The sequence below is a fragment of the Esox lucius genome, chromosome 18 (assembly GCF_011004845.1).
Source record: "Esox lucius isolate fEsoLuc1 chromosome 18, fEsoLuc1.pri, whole genome shotgun sequence".
Lineage (NCBI taxonomy): Eukaryota > Metazoa > Chordata > Actinopteri > Esociformes > Esocidae > Esox > Esox lucius.
In genome coordinates this window covers 3268480-3280714 of record NC_047586.1, presented here as the reverse complement: position 1 = coordinate 3280714, position 12235 = coordinate 3268480, and the positions used below count along the sequence as shown (strand labels likewise).

Sequence of the window (12235 nt, the reverse complement as noted above, 5' to 3'; positions counted from 1 at the left end):
TGATTCACAGTAGGCTCTAATGTTTCCTACAGCAGAACAACTTATCCTGCGGCAACAGGAAGTTTTTTGCTGGAGTTGATACATTCTTTCATCAGGGAAAACAATTCTTTAAATTTGTATATCTGAATCTTTTTCAAACCTCAAACACGTTTAAGATTTCGTTTTTAAAACCGGCCGATCAAATGTGGATCCTAAATCTGTATAATACCCGCCCCCCCTCCATTCTTCCCCCCAGTCAACAATTCAAATGATCTCGGGCCTGTGGAGGAGATGACTCTTCCGGCCAATGAGACGACCGTAACCCTGGGCAACCTCAAGTACAGCACGCGCTACAAATTCTACTTCAACGCCAACACCATCAAGGGCCCCGGCCCAGCCATCACCCAGGAGGCCGTCACCGTCATGGATGAAGGTGAGCTCTACGTCGACACCAGAATGGCTGCTGGCGACCTGACGGGGTTACTGCAGGTCAGCCGTCTTGGTCGCTACTCCCGATGGGGTTTAGATACCTCGAAAGAAAACTGTGGATTCCATGGTTTTCACTTAGATGGCCTGGTTGGAAGATGCCGGAACGATTTAACAACGATTCCTGGAATCCTCCCACTGGGGTTTAATGCAAACGAGGGTTTTGACTGAATGTTCATGGAGGGCTGTTTGCAGGGGTTTATGGATCACAGATCTTCCTACCGTGTAGCATTTGACTTTCATACAGCATTCGGTATGGTTTCATGGTTTTCACAGCATATGCCGTACATTTTGTTTCTTGCGCGAACTTTGTTTTTCAATTGTGTTTAAACTTTTGCCTGTGTTCTGTTTAGTTAAAACTTTATGAAATAAGGTGTTGCCTTGAGAATTCTTCATTCCTTGCTCGGCCAATATAGCCTCCAGGACAAACCAGAATGTTAACAAGTGAGCCTTCTAATGTGACATCATGATGATGTTCTACACCTGAGTCTGTTATTTTTTTCTTCATCCTTGCTTTCTCTCCATCTTCTTATTTCTCTCTGAAGTCTTAATTCAGCAACCTGCAGTAGATGTGGGCAAAGGTAAAATGAATGTGTCTTGGCTTGAGCACTTGCATGTTGAACCAGATGCCATAACCAGACATTGGCCAGAGAAACCAATCCCTGGAAGATAGATAATGTAGTCCTATATGCATGCTCTGTCTTTCCATTGCCCATCAGCTGGCTGTAACATGACCTACTACAATACCAATAATGCACTGCGCTGGCCTAGAGCAGGGGCAGTAGATGTGTGCCTAAAGGCTTTCATTAAGGACCCATTCTAGAGCACTCTATTAGAATGCATGCGCCGATATTTAACTTGTGTTCTAAGTGTTATGGAAACTGAAACAAGGGAACACGGAACGATCATGTTATTGCCGTTTCGTGTGTGAAGCAACAGATGACTTCCACCTCAAACTGTAATCATCTCAGTCCTTCGCTCTGTCTTCCCCCATCTTAACTTGCCCCCCCCCCCCCCCTTGTGCACTTATTTCACAACTCAGTCCTGTCCTGCACGAATCTGTCCAATCAGAAAGTCTGCATGCTGACAATATTTACTCTCTTAAATGCTGGTTTGTCCTTGTTCTTGTCAATGTGGTGGTGTTCGTGATGGTCTGTGGTGTTTTCCTTCTCTATGTGGTGTTTTCCTTCTCTATGTGGTGTTGTTCTTCCAGGCGACACAGAATCCCCTCATCCAGTCTCTCCCATCACTCAGTCTCTGCGCCCCCTGTTTCACAAGGGTATTAAAGCCATTTCCTGTGTCGCTTCTCTCTCTCTCTCCATCGGCTCTCCGATCAAAACAGGGAAACATGTAACTTACCACTGAGGGCAGTTCATCTCTGTCTTTCTATTAATGTGAAATTATTAGCCCTCAGGGAAATAATGGAACCCCTATGAACAAAACCTTATCAGGTTACTGTGTCCTTGAATTTGGATTTGGGTTTGTGACCATTGGTCACTGGGCTGTGGTATTAACTGTGTTCGCTTTGTTGTCTGTGTGTTCAGTTCGTCCGATTGGTCCAGTGTTCACCAATGTGAACTCCTCTGTGGTGGGCGAAGAGGGTGCCGTGATAAGTTGGGAATACTCTGGACCAGATAAGAATGTTTATGTGGAGTATATTGTAGAAAACAGTAAGCCCTTCCAATTTATACAATATAGTTTCATAAAACAAAGAAAATTGCATGCTTGCCAACATATTCTAAAGCATATTGAGGATGTATAAACTTCAGAAGGGCAATGTCATGGTAATAATCTATTTTAACACGTGCCTATCATTAAAATAATCATGCAAAATGAATGTTTAATCACAGAATTAATAATTGGCATGCTAAACTGAAATGTCTTCCTGAAAAAAACAATCTCAGTACATGGTGGGCTTCATATCTCCACCCCAAAAAAGTTTTATCCCAATACGCCCGTATTCCTTTCCTCGATTTTGACCGTCTTCACAACCCTTCCGTTCCAGGTAAAGAAGAGTGGAAAAAAGAGTTTGTAAATGGCAGCAATGGGTCACAAACCTATCTAATAAAGGGTTTAAAGCCAGGAACGTCCTATAGAGTTCGCGTGGTAGCGAAAGACCACTCTGAGATGACCATTCACAGTACAGAGGAGCTGTTGATAACATTGCCAGGTGAGGCAGCATGTCCAGGGCGCCACGCCTCCCCGTAGTGGTTCTCCACCCCAGGGGTCGGGACCTGAAGCACTAATGGTTTTCATTCTGGCCCTGGGTTACATTTTGAGAGTGCCAGTTTCCATCTGTAGATGTTCTAGAGGTGTCTGTTGATAATATTACTACCTGTTCATAAGAACTGTTTGCTAAGGTTAGGGTTAGGTTTAGATTAAGGTTTAGGTTACATTTAGGGGGTAAGGGTTAGTAGATTGTTAGAATGTTACTGGTAGTCTGTGGGTAAACTGTACAACAACTACAGAAACACATTTGGGACTCTCAAAATGAAGTGATACCTCGTCTTGTGACCAGGAACTGATTTAGACCTGGGACACCAGGTGAATGAAATTAACTACCAGGTGGAATTATAAAGCTGGCCGTGCTCAGTCCCATGGGATTGGGGTAGAAAACAACTACTGTTAACTACAGCTGGGTCGGCGCCGGTTCCGGTTCAATGTTTATCGGTTTAGGAAGCTGACGATGGCTGACTGAATTGAATCGGAACGGAGGTCAAACCCTGGTGTACGGTAGACGGATGATTCTTGTAGTCACCTGCCTCATCCATCTGAATTGTCCTCTGCCATTCTTAGAATTCCATCAGTTTGACCTGTTATCGTCGGTGTAATAACCAGTCATGTATCTGTAATGTTGCCGGATGATGAACCGTGGTTTGTTGGACCACTAGTTCTCAATACTTGTCCTCGGGACACAAATTGCCGTAGATTTTATCCCGCTGCAATTCACCCTTGAGGCAACCAATCAATCGATCAATTAGCGGCGGTAACTTGACCCTTGTATGCTGTCCTGAGGTGATGTGTGCCCTTTGGTTCCACAGGACCAGGATTGAGAACCCCTGAGTTAAAGCAATGTTTCGAGCATGTTCTGTTAAACCCATTGTTAGGGAACTCATTGTGCTTTTAAGTCCCCCAGACTTTTCTTGGTTGGTTTCATTAAAAGTTTTACAGTGTATTTTACTGTCATTGCATGCCACATAAATGTTTTGGAAAGTGAAGTTTTTTTGGTTTTGTTGAAAATTCCCTCTGCTGAACTTCTCTGTATCTTCAGTCTGCCAGACGCCCCGGATCTTTGGTTTGACATACTACAGACTGACTAAAGACCGACCACAGACCGACTACAGACAGACAGGAGATGGTCTAGAGATGGACTATAGAGCCAGACCACAGACCGACTACAGACAGACTAGAGATGGTCTAGAGATGGACTGAAGACAAACCACAGGTGGAATATGGACAGACTACAGTCAGACTATAGAGAGAGTACAGACAGATTACAGACAGACTATAGAGAGAGTACAGACAGATTACAGACAGACTATAGAGAGAGTACAGACAGACTACAGACTATAGACTGTTGTAGTTGGTTAGCCAGGAGCTCTTTGATGTACAGTTGACAAGCTCCTCCCCAACCCCTCAATTATTGGAAGGACTCTGACAGCCTTTTCCCTTTGTGTGTGTGTGGGAATGTGTGTTGTGTGTTTGTGTGAATGTGTGCATCTGTGAATGTGGGTTTGTGTGTGTGTGAATGTGTGTACATGTGAGCAGCGATGCCGAACAAGCAGGTTGACTTAGCCACTCAGGGCTGGTTCATTGGTCTGATGTGTGCCATCGCTCTTCTCATCCTCGTCCTCCTTATCGTCTGCTTCATCAAGAGAAACAAGGGAGGCAAATACCCAGGTACACACACACACACAGTTAACAGCATCTGACCAGCAGCTAAAATGTTGCTAGATCTATCATTGTGTCCCTGAGGAAGCCAGTGAACCCTGACTGATCCAAGGCCATTGCTGTAGATGATCATGTGTGTTCAGTCAACTTAGCTTATGCACACACACGCTCACACACACCCCTAGACAGACCCCGACTGTGACATGTCCTCTATTCACAGTGAAAGAGAAAGAGGATGCCCACCAAGACCCAGAGATCCAGCCAATGAAGGAGGACGATGGGACATTTGGAGAGTACAGGTGAGAGAGACTCCGCCTACGGGATCTTAATTTGATCACCCCTGTTGGAGGAGAACTTTCCTGTGACACACTTTCCTGTGAAAAAAACAACTTTGTTTTCCCTTATATAAAAAAACGTATCAACCTCTATGAAACATTCTATTAACTAGAATCTACACAAATTCTGGATTCTTTGACTGCTGTAATAAAATGGCCGAAATTCAGATACTGCATCTGTAACACACGTTTATGTAAAAATGAAAACACCGCATACAGTTTACGCTGTTCTTGTTCCATGTCTTCTGATTCACATGTTTGGGTGTGTAGAACAATTTACAGAGGAGCAAGACAACTGCCTCTTTCTGGCACCGCGGAGGCAAGACCAAACCTTCATCCCTCTCTCAGTGTCTAACGCTCTAAAACGCCTACTTAACCATATGATGTATGAATCAATTCGGCCGACATTGTGCAACGTCGTGTGTGTGTGCATTAAACATGCTGTACGAATTCTAAAATACCACTGAAACTAGCCGTCGTGCTCGTCACTATGGAGACACTATCCAGCTTTACTAAACTGACTTGGTCCTGCACACATCTTCCTGTGTATCACCCTTGTACTGTAATTTTTGTTTGTGGTTTTGCGGCTTGATGCCTGTTTTCAGTTCATTAATTAAGGCGGTGTGTCGAACGGGCGTTGATCGTTTGTTTAGCAGCAGGCTCCTGTGGTTAATTCAGCCCTGCAGCAATGTGAATCAGTCACCCCTCATGTCTTCCTCCATTGCTCTCTGTCGTTTTGGGGTTTAGGTCCCTAGAAAGGTAAGATGGTTAGCATTATGCTGTTAGCATTCTGCAAGCCTGGCATGTGATACACCACCTCTGATACGTGCGTGTGTGCGTGTGTGTGTCTGAACTGCTACTAAAGAGGAGCGATAAGCCTTGTCAAATGAGCACAGAAAATACGACGACAGTTTCTACTCACACGTTTGTTGGTCAACGCCTGGTCTAAATCCATTCATACCACATGACTGTCACTCAAATTAGCAGCTATACTCTGCATTTCCTGTTTGGCTTCTTTATCAGTTGCTTTCTATGTTGGGTTTTTGGTAGCAAGCTCTACTCCATCGATTCAATTTGGTTGCATTATATTAACGTTGTTAGCAGTTCTCAGTATGTTTTTTTCTGGGATTTTACAGTAGGGATAGAATGAGAATGGTTCTACACTACACAAAAACATATCTAGGGTTCCATAAGGTTCTTTTCCCCGTGTGAGATCCTTGTTTTGGTTCCAGACCCGTTTTTTGTTAATGTGGCAAACGTTTGTGTTCCAAGTAGAATGTGTTCAATATTAAATCCAAAAGAGTTTAACCTGGAACCAAAAACTGTTCCCCGGTGAAAAACAAAAAAACTTAACCCACAGGTTAAAGCTAAAGAAACCTTGTGGAACCTTATTTTATTTCTAATGAACAACCTTATTTTATTTCTTATGAACAACCTCTACTAAGTCAAATATATATATACACTCACCTAAAGGATTATTAGGAACACCTGTTCAATTTCTCATTAATGCAATTATCTAATCAACCAATCACATGGCAGTTGCTTCAATGCATTTAGGGGTGTGGTCCTGGTCAAGACAATCTCCTGAACTCCAAAATGAATGTCAGAATGGTAAAGAAAGGTGATTTAAGCAATTTTGAGTATTTCACAATCTGCTCAGTTACTGGGATTTTCACACAGACATTTCTAGGGTTTACAAAGAATGGTGTGAAAAGGGAAAAACATCCAGTATGCGGCAGTCCTGTGGGCGAAAATGCCTTGTTGATGCTAGAGGTCAGAGGAGAATGGGCCGACTGATTCAAGGTGATAAAAGAGCAACTTTTGACTGAAATAACCACTCGTTACAACCGAGGTATGCAGCAAAGCATTTGTGAAGCCACAACACGCACAACCTTGAGGCGGATGGGCTACAACAGCAGAAGAACCCACCGGGTACCACTCATCTCCACTACAAATAGGAAAAAGAGGCTACAATTTGCACGAGCTCACCAAAATTGGACAGTTGAAGACTGGAAGAAGGTAGCCTGGTCTGATAAGTCTTGATTTCTGTTGAGACAGTCAGATGGTAGAGTCAGAATTTGGCGTAAACAGAATGAGAACATGGATTCATCATGCCTTGTTACCACTGTGCAGGCTGGTGGTGGTGTAATGGTGTGGGGAATTTTTTCTTGGCACACTTTAGGCCCCTTAGTGCCAATTGGGCATCGTTTAAATGCCACGGCCTACCTGAGCATTGTTTCTGACCATGTCCATCCCTTTATGACCACCATGTACCCATCCTCTGATGGCTACTTCCAGCAGGATAATGCACCATGTCACAAAGCTCGAATAATTTCAAATTGGTTTCTTGAACATGACAATGAGTTCACTGTACTGAAATGGCCCCCACAGTCATCATATCTCAACCCAATAGAGCATCTTTGGGATGTGGTGGAACGGGAGCTTGGTGCCCTGGATGTGCATCCCACAAATCTCCATCAACTGCAAGATGCTATCCTATCAATATGGGCCAGCATTTCTAAAGAATGCTTTCAGCACCTTGTTGAATCAATGCCACGTAGAACTAAGGCAGTTCTGAAGGCGAAAGGGGGTCAAACACAGTATTAGTATGGTGTTCCTAATAATCCTTTAGGTGAGTGTATATATTTTTTTTAATAGGCCTATTTGTGGAAAGAATATGTAATATTTGAGTTACATAAAATATTTTTATTTGTTTTCTTCCTAATTGTCTTTTGAAATAGTGGTCAAGAACCCCCCCACCCCCAACACAAAAATGGTTTGGCCACTGATCAAAATGTGATGTTGTCATTTGATTTGAACTTCAGGACGCTCAAAATGTCCACTCAGCACAAGTCCGGTGCTCAGAAAAGGAAAGAAAATCAGAGAAGAAGAAAATAGAGGCCAATATAAAAAAAAATGGCGGTGACGGTGAAGCCGGAACCAGTAAAGTCAATGTAGAGCTAGGTAAGAAACAGCACAGCCAACGTTTACCAGCCTTGTAACGTAACCTCACAGGCCAGCTCTAATGTTAACATCCATTAGCTTGTATAAAAGCCTGACTCAACACGTTACCTTTGACAGAAACAGTTGAGTTTGGTAGCTCCGTAATCTAAGATTATCTCGTTCCGGGCCCAGGCAAGACTGTCAGCTGGCCTATATATATATATATAGACAGTGTATGTGTATATGTATCTATATGAGGCACCCAGTTGCCTCGGGGTTACAGCCTCTGGAAGGTTGCTAGATCGAATCCCAGAGCTGGTAAGTTAAATCTCTCCTACTGTCCTTAAGCAGAACAATTAATCCTAACTGATGTGGGAGTGCCACCTGTGCGTCTGGTTCTCCTGCTGAAACAGCACTCTGAGGGTTAGGCAAAAAACGCATTCCACTTCATGTGTAGAACAGGACAAATCATTATGAGTTCAGTTAATCATTTTAATATGATGCTTTTTGTTTGACTCAACCTGAAGACCCCTGTGCATTTTGGACCAATCCCTTTTCTAATCCCAGTCTTTGGTGCATGTAGACGGTCTGCTGTCTGCACAGCGGGATGAGAAGCACGCCATTTAAACTGAACTGTGATCATGTAAAGTATGCTGGAGAGCCCCTGAGTGTGGCAGGCTTTTGCTCCAGCCCAGCACCCTGCAGTTATAAGACCTTAATAAGGTGAGTTAGGTGCATCAGTGCCGGGCTGGACCAAAACCCTGCGGTGTCCCTCCAGGGCAAAAGATGACCACTGTTCTCTGACCTAAAGTAAAGCTTCTCTCTGTCCCTCCTCTAACCCCCCATAGTGACACGGAGGACCACAAACCTCTGAAAGGCAGCCGGACCCCCTCCAACGGCACGGTGAAGAGGGACGACAGTGACGACAGCCTGGTGGACTATGGGGAGGGGGGCGACGGCCAATTCAACGAGGACGGCTCCTTCATCGGCCAGTACAGCGGCAAAAAGGAGAAGGACACGCACGAGGGGAATGAAAGCTCCGAGGCCCCTTCGCCGGTCAACGCCATGAACTCTTTTGTGTAGGTTAGTTGGATAACCACCGGGAGCCCACGGCGACGCCACGGCGACCGGCTGCCAAGGAGACCCTCGCTATAGTGATCCGACCTGTCAACGTGGAGACCTGTCCCCACGGCAACAACCACGGCTTCTTCTGTCACTCCACCCTCATCTCCACCTCTTGCCCCTATGGCCCGCCAGGGACCGCCCCTATATCACTGTGTCCCCGCCCACAAATGATGTGACAGACAGACGAACAAACGAATAAACCAACAAAAGAGACCTGGGAAAATGAAGAACCTCGTAATCATTTCAAACAGTAGAAGAAGACGGGATGTAGGCGCCCAGAAACAGATGGAGGAGAAAGCAATATGGAAAGCAGGACGTGGAAGAATGTATCAGCGGACCGGACTGGGATGACCCTCCACACCCAGACTGTTTCTCAAAGAGCCGGACAGGTTATGTCTTAGTGCCATTTGACCTTTTGCAAACGTATATGACGACACAGTGAAATGAATGAATATGCCGTACACATCATTGTCGTTTTGTAAACAATGATATACTTTGGAATATATATTTTCATGACCCCCGTCGACGGAAAACGTTTAAAAGAAATCAGCCATCCTATACATTCATCTGCTTCTAATTAATGTACTGCATGGAATTAGTGATATTCTGTACCACACATTCTGTAACATCGCACACAGGGTCAAACTGGCGTCTGTCGCGAGAGTGGAAATTCATGTCTTAAACTACTGGATATGCCTTTTATTGTTTAACCTTTCTATCGTCAAAAGTGTTACATTGGTATTATAATATGGAGAAAACAAACTATGGCATCGTCAATGTCTTTGTGGACATTGCTGTGAAACGTGTGACTCACTGTAAAAGAAAAACTAAAAAAACAACGCTATTATTATGTCTCTTTTGCAAGACATGTTTTTGTCATACACGGCTTTCAGCCAATCAGCATTCAGGGTTCCAACCACCTGGTTTGTAAGTGTGCATACTGTAACAGATGGAAAAACAGATGGACAGGATGGTCAGAATCTTGCATTTGTCCTATTTAGTCCCGAAGTGAAAACAGTCCATGCAGAAACCTCTATCCAACCATCCCATGCCCGCACGCAGACGAGACATTGTCTGCCATTTGATTTTCAAGTGTGTTTTAATTGTTTTACTTACTTTACTTTATCATTGAGCAGAGATTGTTATTGACCCATGGCTCATGTACGTAGCGACACCCTAGACACACACACACAAACATACACAGACATACACAGACACACATATTCACACACGCACACACTCCTCTGAAACGTCATAGGTCCTAAACTCTCTGACAATGGAGGAAACGTTGAACAACGTGTTGGCCTGTTCCATCAGACGTCCACCGCCCAACGTCTCCACACCGTTGCCTTGTGTCCTGGACGTGTCCACCCAGAGAGAGAGTGGGGGGAGACGGGAGACGGAGCAGTCAGGTGGCGCTGCATTCCTGTAAGCGTTTTCCAGAGGATACCTAGCGGATTGGCTCCTGGAGTACACTCGAGCAAGTTCACTTTGCGCGTCGAGTGAATTGGATTGCACCGTAGCGAGCCGGACCGGTGCTGGACCAGCTAAGTCAAGTGCTCCCTGAAGCAACGAAATCCAGCTGTTGTTAGCCTGGCCTGGATCCGGATCCAGGTGTCGGGCGGTACAGAGCCGGAGAACCCATCAGCGCGGTTAACAGTGCCTTTGTAGAGAACAGCGTGGGTTCTAGATCCGTAGCCACACCCATCCCCTCACTCACATAGCAGAGCATTGGTAGAAATCCCAGCGTTCACTTTCTATGGCTGCGCCCTGGTTGGGTTGCAGTACGGTTTATCTGTGTGGTTTTAACATAGAGAGATTATTTCCTAACCTAAAGAGATGAATCACTAACCATCACTACAGAGATTACGTGTCCTAACCCCTCAGCATCTCCCAGTGGCACTCACTCAGCTGGACCTGAGCTCTGGACCAGCAGCTCAAATACTTGATAGGGTTTAGTGTGGTCAGAAATAGGGCCTTTAATTGGGTATAGGGTGGTCAGAAGTAGGGCCTTTAATTGGGTATAGGGTGGTCAGAAGTAGGGCATTTAATTGGGTATAGGGTGGTCAGAAGTAGGGCCTTTAATTGGGTATAGGGTGGTCAGAAGTAGGGCCTTTAATTGGGTATAGGGTGGTCAGAAGTAGGGCCTTTAATTGGGTATAGGGTGGTCAGAAGTAGGGCCTTTAATTGGGTATAGGGTGGTCAGAAGTAGGGCCTTTAATTGGGTATAGGGTGGTCAGAAGTAAGGCCTTTAATTGGGTATAGGGTGGTGAGAAGTAGGGACTTTAATTGGGTATTGGGTGGTCAGAAGTAGGGCCTTTAATTGGGTATAGGGTGCTCTGTGGTGAACTGCCATTAAGGATCGGAGGGCTGATTGCTATCACTTGAAACCATAACCAATATGGAAGCTAGTTTTACCTATTCATAAAAAGGTAAACAGTAATATTTGCTGCCGATTGTTTCTTGGAATTAGACGTGTGTAGATGTGTGTATGTAGACGTTTTGCTGTTCAGTGCTTAGCCTACACCCAGCACTCAGTTGGGTTAAAAGGCCTACAAGAATGGTGGGGTTGTTTGTGTGTGTGTCTGATGTATTATATTGCTCCTTCTAAAGTGTTGACAGTGGGTTGTGGGGTGCCGTCTACCCCCATCCTGGCAGTTGCCAACACCGGGGTGGTTCGTTGTTTGGAAGAGAGAGAGTTCCAGATTTCCATGGTCTAGTTTTCCATAACTTGCATCAAGTTTTTAGTTTCCAACTGTGCGTCTGCTTTCTGTGTGTAGATATTTTGTTGTAACATGTAAATAGATCTTGAGCTGGGGTGTGAAGACGAGAGCTTGGCGTGAACAGCGTGGCTACGTGGGGATCTGAAACGAGGCTAACTCGGTGTGTGGTGTGATGGAGCTGCGGAGGCCTTTTACAGTTTTCAATCTTTCATTTGCTGTGACACTTTGTTTTTTGAAATATGTCAGGTGACTAGTGTTTCCTGCCCGAGTGTTCATTCAGGGGTGTGTAAGGGGAGGAGACTAAGGACTCGTATTGCATCAGATGTTACTAAATCCTCTATCAGTCTTTCTGCCTGTCTGTCTCCAACAGCCCATGCAACTTTTCTGTACTAAAACATTAGACAAGAAAAAACATACAAACAAAAATGAGGTGAATGACGTGCTGATCAACGGGGACTCACGGATAGACCAACTGGCATGACAGAGTGGGAAAACCCTGGAAAACAAGTTTTAGTGACTGGTGACTATAGGACATATTATATGATATAGGATGACATTCTGGTTAATGTTGAAGCTTCATGAAAAGCATGACAGGCTGTCAAATTGTTTACTCTATAATATTATATTGGAAAATATTTTGTATTTTAAAATGGAAAAAAATAAATGTTGGTTTCAGAATTTCCCTGGACTTGTTTTTTTATTTAGCGTTGCACATGTAATCATTTGCCTAATAAATAAATCCTTTGCATTGTA

General features: G+C 44.4%; 1 protein-coding gene across 10 annotated transcripts in view; it reads left to right on the top strand.

Moving 5' to 3' along the window:
• Positions 1–12163, top strand: part of nrcama (neuronal cell adhesion molecule a) — a 63104-nt gene extending 50941 nt beyond the window's left edge. For 4 of the 10 annotated variants that reach the window (XM_020056415.3, XM_020056414.3, XM_020056413.3 and 1 more), the window contains 8 exons: positions 236–412; positions 1011–1046; positions 1679–1744; positions 2010–2135; positions 2471–2635; positions 4234–4365; positions 4577–4655; positions 8483–12163. In XM_020056415.3, coding sequence (XP_019911974.3) covers positions 236–412; positions 1011–1046; positions 1679–1744; positions 2010–2135; positions 2471–2635; positions 4234–4365; positions 4577–4655; positions 8483–8717 — 1016 coding nt within the window. In that variant the 3' untranslated portion in view covers positions 8718–12163. The remainder of the gene's footprint in view (positions 1–235; positions 413–1010; positions 1047–1678; positions 1745–2009; positions 2136–2470; positions 2636–4233; positions 4366–4576; positions 4656–8482) is intronic. The other 6 variants (XM_013138656.4, XM_013138655.4, XM_034287805.1 and 3 more) reach the window with 3 other exon arrangements.
• Positions 12164–12235: the final 72 nt, after the last annotated feature.